This window comes from Azolla caroliniana, unplaced genomic scaffold (genome assembly GCF_043228905.1).
Source record: "Azolla caroliniana isolate FFs.n. ecotype wild unplaced genomic scaffold, voAzoCaro1.0.p SCAF_1, whole genome shotgun sequence".
Taxonomy (NCBI): domain Eukaryota; kingdom Viridiplantae; phylum Streptophyta; class Polypodiopsida; order Salviniales; family Salviniaceae; genus Azolla; species Azolla caroliniana.
The window spans coordinates 18606190-18625547 of record NW_028230436.1 but is presented as its reverse complement, the minus strand read 5'-3'; the positions used below and the strand labels follow the sequence as shown (position 1 = coordinate 18625547).

At 40.8% G+C, this 19358-nt stretch overlaps 1 protein-coding gene and 1 pseudogene across 1 annotated transcript in view; both read right to left on the bottom strand.

Annotated features, from left to right (window-relative positions):
* Positions 1–2117: 2117 nt before the first annotated feature.
* The window catches only part of LOC147869119 (GroES-like zinc-binding alcohol dehydrogenase family protein), a 28460-nt gene continuing 11219 nt past the window's right edge, over positions 2118–19358 (bottom strand). Inside the window, exons 5-7 of the mRNA XM_087326599.1 lie at positions 3511–3630; positions 3092–3200; positions 2118–2595 (exon numbers count right to left, since the gene is read on the bottom strand). Of these exons, the coding sequence (XP_087182725.1) occupies positions 2414–2595; positions 3092–3200; positions 3511–3630 (411 nt within the window). The 3' untranslated portion in view covers positions 2118–2413. The remainder of the gene's footprint in view (positions 2596–3091; positions 3201–3510; positions 3631–19358) is intronic.
* LOC147869120 (secreted RxLR effector protein 161 pseudogene) lies at positions 13384–14358 on the bottom strand (annotated as a pseudogene).

Here is a 19358-nt window from a genome sequence, read left to right as displayed (position 1 = left end):
CCGTAAGCCCCTCATCCGTCTCTAGTAAAGAACCCACACTTTCCCGATCAAGCGCGTTCACCGACTTGACGAAGAGCACGACCCGGGTCGTATAGAGCACGATCTGGTCGAGCGTCGGGAGTCGAGCAAATCGCTTTTCAAACTCCTGGAGGAGTGCCAACGTATTCCTCTCTTTACTGGGACTCTTGACCTAGTCCATGAACTCCCGCTTCGACAACCGAAGCGAGTCATCGTACCCGTACCTCTCGTGGAGTCGTCCTTTAAACTCCTCCCAATTTCGGCAGACTGCCTGCACCTCGAGCACCTCCACGTGAATGCTTGACGAAACCACCCGAGGGAATCTAGACAACCATTTGTCCGCCGGTATGTCCCTCATTACCATCTCAGACCGGTAAGCCTCAAGATAGCTTGTTGCGTTTTTCCCACCAAATCGGCCTATTGCTCCAATGGTTGATTCGATGGCCCTATCAAGGGCTCCCATGCCCCCGCGAGTGCTCACTAGATGGTCTACCGCTGCCGCTATGGCCTCAACGAGTTCCGTTCCTCTCATCTTCAAGATTCCTCTGCTGCCTGTTTCACGTCAGGTTCACCAAACGTCGTGTTACTTCGCGTTGATGCGAGGAAACGTAGGCGGGACCGCAGAGGCCTTGGACCGAGGAATGCGAGAAGGGAGATGAGAGAAAGGATCTGAGAACACGCAGAGTACTGAAACAACTTATATTAATAGGGCAATTACAACCGGCTCAACTGGGGATGAGCTATGAGCTCAGTTACCAACGCACGCACTCCACAACCGTGACGCAACAGGGCCTCTACCGGGAGCACTTGAGCTTCCTACGCGAATAGAGACGTCTGTGCGTCCAAGTCAACAAAATCCCAAGATCGGGAGACAGGAAAACGAAATCCAAAAACAAAAAAAACAGAAGACCGAAAACAGGAAACAAAAGACAGATGCTCGGTTCCTAGTCCGATAGCACCTCCTTCCCCTCAAAACATGTAGTAACCTTTCAGCCTCCTCCCCCCTCCCTTTTATAGGACTGTCACATCCTGCTTTCATCCTCTTTATTCTTTGTCCCATTTGGCAAAGATACACTTCGATTTTCTAGTTAATAAATATATTCTTCGTAGTATATTTACATTGCGTTGACCTACTCCTAGTTATGTACAAAGTTAGTAATGTGCGTGTCCCCATGTAAAGGCCGGTTCACCCGCTTCATCCTCCAATTCCTCTTAAGGCCGGTTTTCTTCACGACAACGGTATGTCTTCACCAAATTTGTTGTGCAAAGTAACATGTTCCTTAACAAATAGCATCAAATTCATTGGCAAATGACTCTCAAGAAGTGGAAATTTGCAACAAAATCCTCAGCACATTTGTTGCATAAACTATGAGCAAATAGCATGAAGAACAATATTTCTACATAATCCTCACAACCGTCATTGTATTTGGCAAATCACATGAGTTCATTCACAAAGATGAATCCTCAAAAAGTAAAGTGTAACATAACCCTGACCATATTTGTTCCATAAAGTTCCTAGTGTTTCACTCAAAACTATTAACTTGGAGCTGCATGTTATTTGAAAATAGGAAGATTTTTTTTAACATAATCTGCACCACTTTTGTTGCACAAAATTACATAGGCTTAGCATCTTATTTAAAAGTAATGTCAAAAATGACAAAGAGCAGAATAAAGGTCTTAAATGAATTTCTTTACCTCAACATTGAGGACTTTTTGCATTATAAACACTACCAGGCTTACATTCTTGAAGCTTTTTTTTCTACTAAATGCTCTTGACCTTCATCCCCAGGCAAGTGCAATAATATTATTAAACCATCCCTTCTAATCGAGAAATTATATCAAATCATCACCTTTTTTGTTTTCTTTCAAGTTACAAAGTAAGAAAAGTCACGGCATCTTGGAAAAAGAAAAACAGGAATAAAAACGGCATCCATAAATGTCAGTGCATACTTTCTCGTACACATCACAAACATAAGCCAGAAGAAATACTATTTAATCATTGAATAACACATACTGGATTAACAGAACAGAAAATCTCTAATTATATCCTTCATTTTCTTTGCACCATACACTATCCATGGTTATATGAATACAATGTATAAGTTTCAACTTAAATACTATTGCATTGTATCACAAGGTAAGTCATTTTGATGGGTATGCATTTTTAAAGATGTACACCACCAAATAGCATTTATTTGGAGGGCAAAAAGCTTATCTCATGATGTAGGACTCATGACAAAGAAAGGTGTCATCATAAAATCTTCAATCAAGCAGCAAGTCGACAGGAAAAGGGTAAAAGTACTTTGGAATTAAGATTAGGTTCGAGTGAGCTAACTATACATGGCCCATTACAAACTTCCGCATGGAATAACTCTTCTTTTCATGAATGGAGCATTCATTCAAGAAATAAAACCACCTTGCCATGTGCTTGCTTTTTCTCATGAATCTCATGAGCTTCTGCAGCATCCCAGAGTGAAAACGATTTACCAATAGGGATCTTCATTAGTCCATTCCTAACCAATTTTGCAATGTCCTCAAGGGCCTCAGGATCTGTTCTCATTATAGTCCATGAATACTCTGGAGAAATAGGGGTTCTTTTCATTAATTACTGGGCAAATTCATAAAATTTCATTCTAGTTATAATAATTTCCTACTACTACCAGATTCCAAGAATTGATTTGCCAATAACAAGTTTTTGAGCACAGTAAAATTAATGATTTTATAGGGAATCACCAAATCAATAATTAGGTTTTAATTAGGAACTAAACATCGTGATTCTACATTTTCAGATCCAAATTTCTGAAAATTAATTAAGAATTCATGCTTACTCTACTTTTTCCAATCCAATTTATGAGCTTCAGAAGATTATCTTAACCTTGTGGATGCTAGTGACTTAGTTGCTAATTAAAACCTAATCTAGTAATGAAGATTTTTTTTGTAGCATTTTAGGAATTTGGTACATGTGAGTTGAACTTAAGGAACTATGGAAAACTTAAGTGGCATTTTGATCATTGTCTTCTCAAAAGGGCACACAAATACACTCACTGTTGTAGACAAATAGTAGAATAATTACCAATGCCATGAGATTGTCGGTATTGTATTTGTTTCCTAAACAAAACAGCTGCTGCTACAGCACCACCAGCTATTAAACCCAATTTATCAGCATAGCTAACTGTTTCTCCCTGTGAACAGAATAGCATGGTTTTTACATTATCTTGAAAAACTCCATTCATCAATAGCTCACCAAATAGTGAAGGCCAAAGTTTCTCCCTGTGTATACAATAGGGGTATTCTTGCAAATATCCAATAGATCAGGTATTTACAAGAATACCCTACTTTCATATTACCAGGGCAACCCTCTGGAGCACAACTTGAGCATACTTGTCGTATTTGGAAACTACAGGTACTCAGGTATGTATCAAAAAGGTCTTGTTTGGTGTTTGTCCCAATAATAACTATTTTCTGACAATTTAAAGACGTGTTCCCACATACCTGAAGAGTCATGTAGTGGCCACCTTTCCTCAGACTATTAATACCCAAAGCCTCAGTTTCCTGCATCCCAATAGTATCTAAAACAGCATCATAATGTCCTCCAACTGTATCTCTGATATTCTGCAAGCTACGGTTGAGTTGTTCTCTTAGACAATACAAGTATTAAGAACAGAATAAGAATAAGAATATTGATATCAGATATAGTTGTCACATGCTCATTATTATCATTTCAGCTCTTTAAAAGTAAAAAGCTTGCATGCTCTGACTGGTCCTATCCATTATTGACCTCTTAGTACTTCAGAAGCGGGAAATGAGTTAGGCTAATTTTCCAGGATTTTGGAAACATCTGGAAATTGCAAAAACCAAGTCTTTGAAAGATTCACCCAAATTTACAATAAATTTCTTCAAAGTACACTACATATTGCGAATATTTGAAGGATTATCTTGATATTCTAAATATGGACCATGCCCTATAAATTTTAGAGATATGCCTAAACGTTCCAAGTATTGAAAAAATATGAATGAAACATATGTTATGTTCGTATATAGAAAAGGCTCTCTGTAATGAGATGAATTAGATTAGAAGGTAAGGACCTCAGAAACCCAAAAAATTTAATAGCAAGAGCTCAACAAATTAGTGACATTCTTCCCAAACCCTAATTAAATCCATAGTCATAAAATAGCTCTACATTAATCATGATTTAATCAATAGTCTCATGGTCAATACTCCAAATAATTTCTCATAATTTCTTTCTATTCCAACATTCTAGTATCAATATCTTCATAATCCACTTACCCTATCCTAATTCCATTACTCACTTCTTAATCCATTTATCTTACCTTAAACCTTGCATAATTTATAGTCTACTTGATTAAGTAATAATCCCTTGTACATTGCAATAAAAGCTCATCTATTCACATTGTGTGAATACACCTATGGTAGAGCACATTTCTGAATTGAAGACCACCTCCCTTGTCACTTTTGTCAAAGGTGATTAACCACCCTCGTCATATGTAAGAGACAGGCCAAAATATTCTATGTATAGGAGATCTCATATCTCACCCACTCCCAACATGATAAGTAGTAAGAGGGGTAGTACCATAAAAACCAAGCCCCCTGCTAGGGATCGGCAATGGTTCGGTTTAGGCTTAAATGGTTTGGCCTTATCCAAGCCAAACCGCTTAAGCCTAAACCATTTTGGGGTTCTCAAACCTGAACCAAACCGATCCCTAAACTGGTTTAGGCTAAACCGGTTTAAAACCAGTTTGGGAACCTCACCATTATTCTTCTTCCCCTCAACCTCAACATCATAATCAGCACCACGACCACCATCACCATCCTAGACACAAATATATGATGGCTATGGAGACATGCATGCCAATTTCCATGCTTCTACAAGACACCTTGCTTGCTAGCACATGGACATGGCTTGCCCTTGGCCTCACCACCATAGCCACCTTAATCCAAGCTTTCTTCACTCGGCCTCGTCTCTATGAACTTCTCTCTCTTCCTCCCACAAATCAATCCAATATGTTAGGTAAGGAAAATGAATCCGCTATCGCAGATACAAAAAAGGGAAGCCATAAAAGGTAAGGAAAATGATTGTATTAAAGAAGAAGAAGAAGAAGAAGAAGAAAAGTATGCTATGCTCATATGATGACTCTGAGGTTCTCCTGTTGGCTAACAATTGTATACAAAAACCTCCAATGATTTAACCCAAGAAGCAACAATTACATAATATAATTAGAGAAAAGGAAAGTATACATCTTTCACATTCTTGGTTCGCAAGAAGTGTTTTGGCTTTGAGAAGCAATTTGGGTGGGATAAATTGCTGGAAACTAAGCTTGGCATGTCATGGGCATGTCACATAGACCCAATTTTTGGCCAGATAAATCGGGGGAAAATATCAGTGGCTACTATTGCAGAAGATAATCACGGGAAGATATCAACGACCATCATCAAAGAACTTAAAGGTTGAGAGTGCCGAAGAGGATCAGTAAATCAGTGATTAAAACAATGTCACTGATTACATGAAGGAGTCTAGGCTACAGGCAGTCCTGCTCGTTGTTGTCCGCTATGTAGTATGCAGGCTCCCTCTCTCTCTCTCTCCGTCTCTCTCTCTCCCTCTCTCATGTCTGTGTGGAGACTCGTGAGTCGTCACTCTAGTCTCTGATTCAACAGTCGTTGCCTATGGCTATGGCTTCCTCTTAACAATCAGCAACGGCCGAACTGCGAAACCACGTCTTAACGGTTCAGTTCAGTTCGGTTCAGGTTCAAGTTTTTTTAACAGTTCGGTTTGGGGGTGAACGGTTCGGTTTCGGTTCAGTTCGGGGGTGATCAGTTCGGTTTTAACAATTTGAAACAACCTTTTCATTTTTAAGCCTAATTCTCACATTTTAGGAAAAATCTTTAAATTTTTGAAAATTCAAAATTTGACATAATAAAATATATTAAATTTGACCTAAGTTGAAAACCAAAACCGAAACACGAAATTGCGGTTTTAGCAGTTTAATGGTTTAACGGTTTAGAATTTCATGTAACGGTTCGGTTTAGGTTTCAAATTTTTTTAGAGGTTTGGTTTGGACACTCTCGAACCGAACCATTGCCGATTGTTACTTCCTCTCAATGAGTTAGTCTCTCTCTCTCAAGTTTCTAACTATCTAATTTCTAACTTTTAAGTTTTTCTCTAACCTAAACTATTAAATCACATAAACGGCCCCGTTTGACAAGGTTCAAGCCAAGACAAGCCAAGCCGAGCCGAGCCAAGCTCAAACCATTTAGGCAGGCTCAAGCCTAAGCCAAGCCAAGCCGCTAAGCCGTTTTAAACTAGTTTAGCTAAACAGTTTAGGCTTGGGCCGAGCCGTTGCCGATCCCTACCCCCTACCTTATATAAAGTGTTGATTAAAGTTGAAACTCTATTTCTAGTAAGAAGATTGATCAGAGTAGCTTTATACCATGGAAACATAAGATGCATGAATACCTTGTAGCGCAAGGCTATTGGATTTTACATTGAAGGTGACCTTGACATGATCAGCACAATGCACATTGACTGCAAGATGACAACAAGTTGAAAGTTGCATCATGTATTTTCTAGAAATGCACATACACAACCACATGTCCAAGATGCTAAGACATAGAATGAAGCCTGGGTAACGTTTAAGAAGATATTCACTGCCAACCCAATCACATACAAGCTTCAACTCCAACAAGAGTTGAATAGTATGTCATCATGAAGAGCACAGCCTCCAAAAGCTAAATGCTCTATTCACACCGACAGCATTCACAACCATGGAAGAGAAAGAAGACTAGGTTGTGGATGATACAAACATGAAAAACACACAAAATATGGACTCCCAACCTCAACATGAAATGAAAGGGAGTAGATGTGGAAATCCTAGAAGAACAGGAAATTTCTATGGCAGTGCAAACCGCCAAAACAAACTGAATGTTAGTATTGCAGCAAGCAGTCACATTGAAGCAGGTTGTCGTAAGAAAAACACTGATGCCACCAAACAATTGGCAAACCACTGACTAATTTCCAACTCTGACCACGACGACTATAGTAGAATATGATGAAACACAAAGCAAACTCAATGTTGGCAAGCACTAGGTGGATGACGTGAGATTTGTCTATTTGGCACAAGCCATGGAGAATAGTTTCATGACTTGGGGACTCACACGCAGCCCAACTATGTGAAGACAGACGACAACACCACATGCCTCATTAATCACATCAATGATACCTCCGTTCAGCAGCAGCAATGAGCATCGGGTGTGTATTACAGATGTGTTGCAAGATGTGTATTACAGAACTGAAGAGTTAGTTGAACAAATAGTGGGGCAAGGTATGCAAGTTCGATTCAATGGTCATGTTTTCATTTTTCAGAACAATGTGGTGAAATTTACAAGGCAAAGACGAAGCACATACAGTATCACTTCATCAGAGATGTACTGGACAGCAAGAGCATTGAGCTTGTCAAAGTGCATACAGATGATAATCCTGTGCCTCTAATGTACTTGACAGCAAGAGCATTGAGCTTATCAAGGTGCATAGAGATGATAATTCTGCATATCTTCTCACGAAGGGTCTTCGAGCAAAGTGGCTTGCTCATTGCCAACAAATGATGGGAGTTGGATAGGTATATGTATTTCAGCTTTGTAAATACTTAGACTTAATTGATCCCTTCTCCTCTCAAGGCACATTGCCTTTAGATGGGAGATTGTTGGGATAAAGGGCCATTGTGCTTTTTATTTGTGCACAGGTTGAATGCCAAGGCACATTACCTTTAGATAGGAAGCTGTTGGGATAAAGGCCATCGTGCTTTTTATTCGTGCATGGGTGTGAATGCACCCTTAGCACAGTTTTTATATATATATATATATATATAAACCTAAAGGGGAGACACCCAAATAAATAAATATTGTGAATCTCTCTATCTCAGGATGTGTGATGTGGCGGTGCGCTGAATTACTCTTGGCTCACTTTAAAGTCTAGAACTAAAGCCATGATCATCTGCTTCACCAATGGAAAAGAAAAAAGCTTTCCTATCCAAGAGAAGGGCACTCATGGGTGACAATACTTTTAGATGACAATCTCAATCCAACTCAAGCAGCACATCACAAAGAAAACATACCATGAGTGCTCCACGCAAGGAAGGCAGGCAAATCGGTTGTATATAGAGATAGAAAGGTCATTATTACAAAGAAGAGAGACGCATATGGCCTATGAGACCTTACACATGACTCTATGCAAATGTAATGGCTCTTGATGAACAGATGTCGAATTTGAAGATACCTTCAAGAACATATATATTGCTATGTATCAAAGACCCATCATTGATAGTAAACTCCCATAGTACAAGGATATAGATACGAGCCCATATGTCATCACCAAGCATTAGAGCCTCCATAGGAGTGGTTGTGTTGTACGAAAAGGAGTTCCACAATAGAGTGCATGTTGTGAATAAGAATATAGGTGCACATTATATATGTGGATACATATCAAAAGAGGGGATCTAAGACAGCTATATATTGCAATTTTCTACTTTCCACCTGCCTACTCGAGGTTTGCACCTCTACAAAAATCACCATAAATACCATTATATGACCATATAAGAATTGCTATCGTGGGGTATTTACTATTAGGAGACTTAAATTCTTGAACTAAGGATGAAAAATCAACTAAGTTTTACAGAAGTGAGTCTATTTATGGGGAGGTTGTGGCAGAATAAGTTGGTGTAAAGCGACAAGTTCAATATATGAGTGACGTAACAGATTATGGCAAACACTTTCTAGAGTTGGGAAGTGAAGGGCAGCACGAGGATTAGGGTTTAGGTCAACCAGAGAGGGAGAGAGTCTGAGTGATAGACGTAGGGAGAGAAGAAAGAAGAAAGAAAGATATATTAACGTCTTTTAAGAGGCCAAAATGGCCTATAAGACCAAATAAGAAATTCCATCTTGAGTGTTTTCTCGTCTTTGAGAACAAATCAAAATAAAATAGATATTACACAGTAAATATAAAGGTAAACGAGATGAAAAGAGAAAAAATGAGGGAATCTGGTTTTTGGCACATGTGAGATTTTCTCAAGTTAGGTATATTGTAGCTTTTGTCTTCGAAAGATCTCTAGCATAGGTCAATCCAGAATGGAAATGTCTCTGAAGCGAGGGAAGCAACTACGATGGCAGGAGATAATGGCTTTTATCTGTCGATGACAAGGGTGTCGAGGTCGTGGTCCATGGGGCCAGGGCCTATGTGCATGGCAAATTGATATTGCCCGATCAATTGTAACCCCTTTGTTATGTCCTGGTCAGGAGCCCATTTGTGTATCCCGTGATGGACTTGTAGCATTAGTAGGAGTGATGGGGCTAAAGAAAGTTGTGATGGTTCTTTGTGGATGAGCTTGTGTGGTTGTATTCTTCAACAACTTTTCCCGATGTCTCTTGAGCTCTAGCAAGAAAAGTCCTAGGCATCGTTGGTCCTCATATTCCATTACCTTGCGTAGTGGGCCAAAGCCTTGTTTAAAGAGGCAATGGTATCTCCCTCTGATTTCATAAAAGACACTATAATGACAAACATAGTGTTCCTCAAATTCCACTCCTTGATGACACAATTGGCAAATTCTCTCTTCTAGAGGTAGAGAAAAAGTGTATATCTGCCTACCTCAATCTGTAGCTGATGTGATGAAGTTCGTTGCTGCCCTATCGCAGTACGCAACGCATAGGATAGATGTATGTCCATATAAGGTGGCCTGATGACGAATCCATCCTCCGATGTATGTAAGAAGTGCGTCTTATAGTGGGCCATCTTTGTACCAAGTGGTATTTTGGGGCTGATCCATGTTATCTTGTTTTCCAAGTTAATAAACTCAGTCCGGATCACTCTATTCTTTTCCACATTGGTCATATTTAGGTGGGGACAATCCAAGCTATATTGAAACGGCGGTAGTGCATTTATACTCATGCTATGTGACTCCAACCATTGCTAAATTTCAGCATACCAACAATGAGTGTCTCCCTTTTCACCTAGTTGTCTTGATGACATAAGTGCCAACCTTGGGTACCTCCGTTTAGATAGCTCCCAAAGACGTTGGATAAATGTCACTGATTGGAACAATGCCTCAGTTATTATAGGTGTTGCTCCCATCTCTGCCCAGATTATATCGTGGGGCACCGATGCTTTGCTCCTTATCATGCGAGCAATCATTGACACTAAAGGTCTCTCTAAATCTTCCCAATGATTTGCCTTGTTAAGACTCGGTCCCCATGTTTCTACTCCATAGAGAAGAGTTGGTGTGACAAGTGTATCAAATAACCATAGCTTAGTCGGTGGCTCTTGGAACTACAAATGTGCACATTGTCTCTCGAGAGCACCAAGGGCTGCATATCCATGAGAAGGTCGGGCACAAGCAGCCTCTTGTAAGGAGAACCTAGGTCTTGTAAATGTTAGTCCTAGGTATGTGTAGGAGCGTGTGTATTCCACCTTTTCCTCTCCCAAGAAGAATTCTAGTTCTGATCTTGTTACCCATGCTTGAGTGGTGTTAAACACCATCACTTTAGTTTTGTCCATGTTGATTGACAAACCTTTGTCCGTACAAAATAGTTTTAAGGCATTTAGATGTCTTTGTAGTACCTCCGGAGAGTCAGAAATCAACACAATGTCATCAGGATATAGTAATATTTGTATAGCTATACCTCCTAGGCATGCACCGGAACACCCAAATCTCTCTATGTAATGTGATACCTCATCTATATAGAGACCGAAGAGAGTGGGGGATAGTGGGCATCCTTGCTTCACTCCAATTGTGCTAGCCACCGCCTCTGACAAGCCCTTAGAAGACTGCACTTTTCCTGACACAGATTCATAGAGTGCATAAACTCCCCATTGCATATAGGAACACCAAGGGCTTCTAGCCGTTGCATAAGCCGAGCATGTGGCACAAAGTCAAAGGCTTTTCGGAAATCCACAAAGCAGCAATAAATCCTCTTATTCTGGGCTCTACCCTCCTCAATAAGGGCCCGGAGGGTGAATATGTGATCCAAAGTTGTGAACCCCTTCCGAAAGCCTACCTATCCAACTGAACGGCAGCCATTCTGCTCTGCCCATATACTCAATTCTGATTCTAGAATCAATCCATATAGTTTAGCCAAGTAATGGCCAAACATGATTGTCCTATAGTTGCTTGGCATCATGGGGTCTCCACTTTTGAGAATTGGCACAATGGTATGCTGAGTCCATATAGTAGGGAAGGAAACTTTCACACATGGCTCTATTAAAGATGTGTGCTAGCAATGGAAGCAAGGTGTCGCGGGCATAGATAAAGTGCTCACCCACCAATCTATCATGATCTTGGGCCTTCCCAAATTGTAGCCGATCAATGGCATTTCTTACATTTTGTGGTGTAACGAAGGTTGATTCATGTGGGCGTGAAGCATTCGGGTGGGGAAGAGGAGGTTGCCCCGGGATATCATATAGAACCTTTGCGTATTCATGCCACGCTTGAGGTGAGGTCAGTTGTGTGGTGGGTTGCCTCTCATTAAACATTTTCCATGCTCTTTTACTCTCTTGTCCTAGGAACAAGCGATACAAATGATCCTCAAATTTAGCCAAATACAATCTCTTCTTCTTCCTTACGAGACATTGTGCTCTTTTACTCTCTTGTCCTAGGAACAAGCGATACAAATGATCCTCAAATTTAGCCAAATACAATCTCTTCTTCTTCCTTACTAGACGTTGGAAGGTTGCTCTTGCTTGGTTGTGTGTATAAATGCCTCGAGTTACATCACGCTGCAAGCATCTCCTTGTAGCACGACATTCCTCATCATACCAACTATTTTGTATTACTCTACCAAGTTTGGGGGGATTGGCTGTTGTGTGAGGGAAGGCATTTGTGGCTGCTTTATGCAATGATTTGGTCAATCCTTGGGTAAATTCTTCAAGGGGTGTGAAAGGATCTAAATCAGATTCCACTCCTTGATGACACAATTGGCAAATTCTCTCTTCTAGAGGTAGTCGTGTATATCTGCCTACCTCAATCTGTAGCTGATGTGATGAAGTTCGCAGCTGCCCTATCACACACTACACAGTGCATAATATGAGTTCGGATCACTCTATTCTTTTGCACTTTGGTCATATTTAGGTGGGGACAGTCCAAGCCGGGGGTAGTGCATATACAGTCATGCCATGTGACTTGAACCAATGCTGCATTTCAGCATACCAACAATGAGTGTCTCCATTTTCAGCCAGTTGTCTTGATGACATAAGTGCCAACCTTGGGTACCTTCCCATAGACGTTGGATAAATGTCACTGATCGGAACAATGCCTCGGTTATTATAGGTGCTGCTCCCATCTCTGCCCGGATTATATCGTGGGGCACCGATACTTTGCTCCTTATCATACAAGCAATCATTGACACTAAAGGTCTCTCTAAATCTTTCCAATGATTTGCCTTGTTAAGACTCGGTCCCCATGTTTCTACTCTAAATCTTTCCAACAATTTGCCTTGTTAAAACTCGGTCCCCATAGAGAAGAGTTGGTGTGACAAGTGTATCAAATAACCATAGCTTAGTTCGTGGCTCTTGGAACTGCAAATGTGCAGATTGTGTCTCGAGAGCACCAAGGGCTGCATATCCATGAGAAAGTTGGGCACAAGCAGCCTCCTATAAGGAGAACCTAGGTCTGCGCACAAGCAGCCTCCTATAAGGAGAACCTAGGTCCTATAAATGTTACTCCTAGGTATGTGTAGGAGCGGGTGTATTCCACCTTTTCCTCTCCCAAGAAGAATTCTGGTTCTGATCTTGTTACCCATGCTTGAGTGGTGTTAAACACGATCACTTTAGTTTTGTCCATGTTGATTGACAAACCTTTGTTTGTACAAAATAGTTTCTTAATCTCTATATACGGCCCATTTTCCTTTCTTGCATCAAGCACTCGTGGCATGTTTCTTAATCTCTATATACGGCCCATTTTCCTTCCTTACTTTTAGAGAGGAAAGCTTTTTCTTGTCAATATCCATGAAGCGGATGATAAGGGCTTTAGCTCTAGACTCATCTCTTCCCACCCTCCACGCCGAAGCAAAAGGAATATCTGATGCTCCAATCTTTGTTCAGAGATTCTTGGCATCTTCTTGTGGACTTCCTTTTTCGGCCCAACCAACCACTCATACATGCAACGCACGAGCTTCCCTCTTGGCTTCTTCTTCTAATGTAGCATTCATCATTGCCGTCCTATCCATGGATGTTCCTTTTTGCTTTTTCACTACCTCTATCCAAGGAGCATTTGCTTTAATTGTTGGGTTCACTACTCCACTTTAGGGTTACAAGAGTATTTTTTAGACAGGAGGAAAAAACCTCCTAAAGAGGGAAAAAGTGCCCCTGTAGTCCTAAGTGTGTTCACACACATTACTGTCCTAAGTGTGTTCACACACATCACTGTCCTAAGTGTGTTCACACATTATTGTCCTAAATGTGTTCACACACATCACTACCAAAATATGTCAACAAATCCCCCTTGGGAGTGATGCAGTGAACAAGGAGCCGACACTCATGGTTAAACAAGTGTCAAGCTATGTGGATAGAGATGAATCCACAAAGCCTAAAGCTTTGCGGAAAGCTTCAAACTTCTCCCTAGGCAGAGCCTTTGTGAAGAGGTCTGCAATGTTCTCCTGCGTGGGCACATAAGCCAAGCTGATCTCTCCAGTAGAGAACCTTTCCCTAACATAGTGATAATGCACCTCAATGTGCTTAGTGTGAGCATGGAACACAGGGTTCCTCGCAACTGCAATTGTGCTTTGACTGTTAGTGAAGATGGTGGTGGCAGAAGACTGACCAACACCCAAATCAGGTAAAAGGCGTCTGAGCCACACACACTCAACTGTAGCTATGAAAGCTGCCCTATACTCAGCCTCACAACTAGAAGTGGCCACAATAGGCTGCTTCTTGCTCAACCAAGATATGCATGAGCTACCAAGCATGAAGCAAAAACCACTTGTGGACACACGAGTGTCATAACAACCAGCCCAATCAAAGTCCGAAAAAGCATGCAGGTCTGGCGGTAGTGATCCCCCCTTGGGATAAAACAACCCAAGTGACCGGGTACCACTCAAGTAGCGAAAGATGCGCTTAACTACCTGCCAATGCTTAACTCCTGGGCAATGCATAAACCTGCTCATCTGAGAGGCAGCAAACTGAATGTCAGGTCAGGTTATGCATAAGTAAATCAAGCATCCAACTGCCTGCTGATAGAGAACAGCATCAAATGCATCTCCAGCATCATGAAGGCTCAAATGTAAACCTGTCTCCATGGGAGTGGCAATAGGTTTACAGTCTTCAAGGCCAAAACGCTGTAATAATGTGTCAACTTGCATCCCACCATCAACTTGCATGAATTGAATGCCCAAATAATGATACAAATGCTCCAAATCTGAAATCTCAAAGGAGGCATGCAAATCAGCCATAAAGTCAGCAATATGCTTCTCATTGGGACCAGTGGGCAACATATCATCGATATACACAACCATGATCAGAAATGCATCATCAGCACGCTTAACATATAAGGTGCTTTCAGTTGGACTATTCTCAAACCCAAATGCAATCAAATAGGCATGTATCTTTTCATACCAAGAACGCGGTGCTTGCTTCAAGCCATATAATGCCTTTCGCAACTTGCACACTTTGTGTTCATGCCCTTTTTGCACAAAACCACAGGGCTGGGATACATACACTTCCTCATGAAGATCACCATTTAGAAATGTTGTTTTAATGTCAACTGATGTACATTCCAACCACGATGAGCTGCAGTTGCACAGATGCTACGAACAGTAGTCATACGGCAAGTGGGAGCAAAGGTCTCATCAAAATCAATGCCTTTTTCTTGGGCATAACCTTTCGCAACAAGCCTAGCCTTATACCTATCAATTGTTCCATCAGGTTTACGCTTTAGCTTATATACCCACTTAGTGCCAATAGCCTTCTGGAGGCAAGTCACATAAAGACCATGTACCAGTCTTCATAATAGCATCATATTCTGATTGCATAGCAGCCATCCAAAATTTTGAATTTTTTGCTTCATCAAAAGAAACAGGCTCATTCTCATTGCAAAGACTAGAGGCAGCCATTGCATAACAATCTGATACCACTGTTGGGTTCTTTCTTTCAGCAACTCCATTTTGTGGAGGTGTATATGGGCACTGTGCACTGATGTTTTATCCCACGTTCAGCCAAAAATGCATTAAACTCAGAAGACATATACTCCCCCCCTCGATCAGAATGCAGGGTGCCCATTTTACATGATGACAAATTCTCAGCCAAAGCTAGAAATTGTTTGAAGCACAGAAACACTTCGGACTTTGCCTTCAATGGATATACCCATGCATGCCTAGAAAAGTCATCAATGAAAGTCACAAAATAAAGATAGTTCCCAAGAGAATGTGTCTGTATAAGACCACAGACATCGCTATGAACAAGCTGCAATTTTTGCGTAACTCGAACTGAACCATCTTTTGGAAAGGATGAACGGTGCATTTTGCCCAAAATGCAGCCTTCACAAACATGCTTTTGAGGTGCCTCAAGTTTGGGCAAGGAGGACACCATTTCAGATTTCTGTAGGTGAAGCAAACTTGCAAAATTTAGATGACCCAAGCGTGCATGCCAAATCTTTGCATCTGAAATAGCCTGAGAATCTTGTATTGCAGAGGCTGAATCATTTATAGATCTTTCATAATATATGAGCTTATACAGCCCACGACATAAAATGCTAGAAGCAATGATAACATCCCCGTTGGACAAATCATGAACTGTACACCTGTCATCAACAAATTTAACAACCAAGCCAACCTTGGCTAATGCTGAAACTGACAACAAATTTTTCCTGATCCTTGGCACAAACAAAGCATCTGACAAGATGAAAGGACTACCATCAGTAGTAGTCAAAATGATCTTACCAACACCCATAACTGGATAAGATGAGTTGTTGGCGCATGTGACAGTATTCCCTATAGGGGCAGGCTCCAATGAAGTGAAGAAATTGCGCTGCGAGGTAATATGTTTGGTTGCCCCACTGTCGAAGTACCAAACATCTGATTGTACAACAGACATGCATTGTTCAAGTGAAGATGGGTCAAAACTGCAAACAATAGTAAATGCCCATTCTTCATTCTGCACAAGATTTGCAGACTCTGTTTTTGGTGTAGAGACTTCTGCAACAACGAGTCCTGCCTCTTTTTTCTTTACCTCTTTTGCAGCCAATTTTGGATAGTTCTTTGTAATATGATCAATTCCTTTACAATATTTGCAAAATAGTTTTTGTTTCTGCTCTTGTTTTTTTTCATTCACTTGTGAATTATTAGCAAATCTTTGCTTGCTAGCAAAAGAGTTCCATTTACCTTTGCCCTTCTGACTAGCTAGGAAAGCTTGATCTACAACATGCATAATAGACCTATTTTGCCTAGACTGATCTTCCTGTAACAAAACAGAGACTAGCTCCTCGAATGATAAGGCATTGGGATTGCCTTTCATCATTAAACGAAGAGTAAAAGCAAAACTCTGATATGAATCAGGAAGACCATTTAGAATGGTCTGCACAAGTGAACTATCTAATATCATTTCATCAGCAGAAATTAATTGTTCCTTCAAATCTTTGATTTTTGTAAGAAAACTGTCCATAGAATCACCTTCATTCATGTGCTTGCTCTCCAATTGTTTTCGGTGAAAGAGGGAAAAAGTGCCCCTGTAGTCCTAAGTGTGTTCACACACATTACTGTCCTAACTGTGTTCACACACATCATTGTCCTAATTGTGTTCACACATTATTGTCCTAAATGTGTTCACACACATCACTACCAAAATATGTCAACATTAATTTCGTTTTGGGCATGCTTAGCTTGAGCTTTGGCATCTTTGGCCATGTCTGCCCATGTTTGCATTTCCTTAGTGACATTGGCTTTCACTGTAGAGATGCATCTTTCCACTACTTCTTGTCCTTTTTCTAAATCCACTTTTATAGCTCCTAACTCAACCTTCCTTGAGGATATTTCATCCTTAAGGTATTGTGTCATGTCATCCTTGAGCTCTAAGTGTGATTTCTTCACATGGTTTATTATGTCTTTCCGCATCTCTTCTAATAACTCAGTCTTGAGAGAGGCATAAAACTCTGTTTTCTGTTTCTCTCTCTTTTTTCATTTCTTCTTTTAGTGCTATTTCTATATCCTCTCTAATAAGATTGATCTCTTGCGCAATCAAATGGCGTAATAAATCATGTTTCCCATTTTCGACATCAAATGGAATGTTGAATGGGGCCTGCATTCTAGGTGCCTTGTGCACCTTTCTAACACTATTTGGGGTGCTTCCATCCCTTCCTTTTCGTCTATGATATCTTCTTGGGGTCTTCCATGGATCCGGACCCTCGTCATGCTTGTTAAGATCCATCTTTTCATTTTCGGTCCATTCAGACTCCATGGTGCTTAGGACAGCAAGTATAGGAGATGTTGAGGGCAGAAAGAACAATATAGATTCTAGAAATTTCTATTGGGCAGAAAGCATAGAGGTACAGATTTGGCAGAAGATACAGGGAATCAGATTTGGCAGAAAACGCAAAGGATTAAGCATTGCAGAAAACATAGAGGACAGACATTGCAGAAAACGCAGAGGATTAGACATTGCAAAGAACACACAGGGCAGACATTGCAGTAAACGCAAAGACAAAGACAAAGCCTAAACCCTAAACGTTGAGACAAACATTGATATCCATGACCATCCATTGGCATTCTTTTCATTCATCCCAATGACGCTGGCTTGACCTCTCGTAGTTCAGACATTTAAAGGCATTTAAAGCGTTGCAGATTCTAGAGAGAGAAGGCATTTAAAGAGTTGTAGATTCTAGAGAGAGAAGAGTCCGGGAAAAGAGAGAATGTAGTCCAGAGATAATAAAGATGAAAGCGAGTGCAGGTCTGGAGTTGCCACCCTCCAACAATACTTCCTCAGTCTTTTCAGGTTGTTTATGCATGCGATTTTCTTGGAAGATAACATCATTGCTGCATACTATTTTTCTTTTCTCGGGATCCCACAATCTATACCCCATTTCACCCTCGTCCCCGTATCCTAGAAAAATACATTTGCAGGACTTTGGCTCATGTTTGTTGCATTCTTCTTTACGAATGTGCCCAAAGGCCTCACAGCCAAACACTCTCAAGTGAGCATATGAAGGTGGCTTGCCTGACCATGCTTCTTGGGGTATTCCCCCTCCCAAAGACCTGTTAGGTGACCGATTAAAACCATGGGGTAACGCAGCATGAGACAGCATAGTACGGACCTTATCTTGAATAGTCCGATTCATACGCTCTGTAACTCCATTTTGGGGTGGATTATAAGGGGCAGTGAGTTCCCTCTTTATCCCTTTGCTATCACAAAATGATTGAAAAACCTTGGACACATATTCCCCACCATTGTCAGAGTGAAGACACAAGTGTCTTATCAATTTGATTCTCAAATAATGCCAAGAATGTTCGAAACTTGTCGAGCACTTCATCCTTGCTACGAATAGAGTAAATCCATACCTTCCGTGTAGCTTCATCGACAAAAGTGACTAAGTATCTTTCCCCCTAATGATAGCCTTGGCATCTGACATACATCTGAATGTACTAACTCAAGCAGGGAAGACTTCAGCGAAAGAGACTTTTTATGAGATGTTTGTACATGTTTACCATAAATGCAATGATCACAATGTTCGAAATCAGCATAACAAAGACATGGCAAGTAACCCAAACGAGAAAGTACTTTCATTCCAGTTTCACTCATGTGTCCCAACCAGCCATGCCACAAAGAAACACTTGGCTTCTCGGTTATGGCAACAACATGGTCGCTCACACTAGATACATGGAGAGGATACAAAGTATCACTTTTACTACCCTTGGCAATAACTCTAGATCCCTTACAAATCTTCCATTTCCCTTCACCAAAGGTGGTGTGAAATCCATCGTCATCTAGCTGTCCTGTGCTAATCAAGCTCTTCTTGAGCTGAGGTACATGTCGTACATGCTGAAGTGTGAAAGCAAAAGCATGCTGAAACTGTAATTGCAGAGTGCCAATACTTGCAATTTCACATGCATAGTTGTCCCCAAGATGGACAACACCATGTCGAACCCCTGTGTAATCTGAAAACCACTCACGATGAGGGGTGACGTGAAAAGAAGCACCGAAATCGAGTATCCAAGTGTGCATGTCACCATCCATATTTGCAAGTAAAGCATGTTTTCTATGGCATGAAGAGACAAAGAGTACATCATTTCCACTATCACTGTCATGCATGACTACATTCACCTCTTCAATTTTAGTATTGTCTTTCCTTGGTTGAAT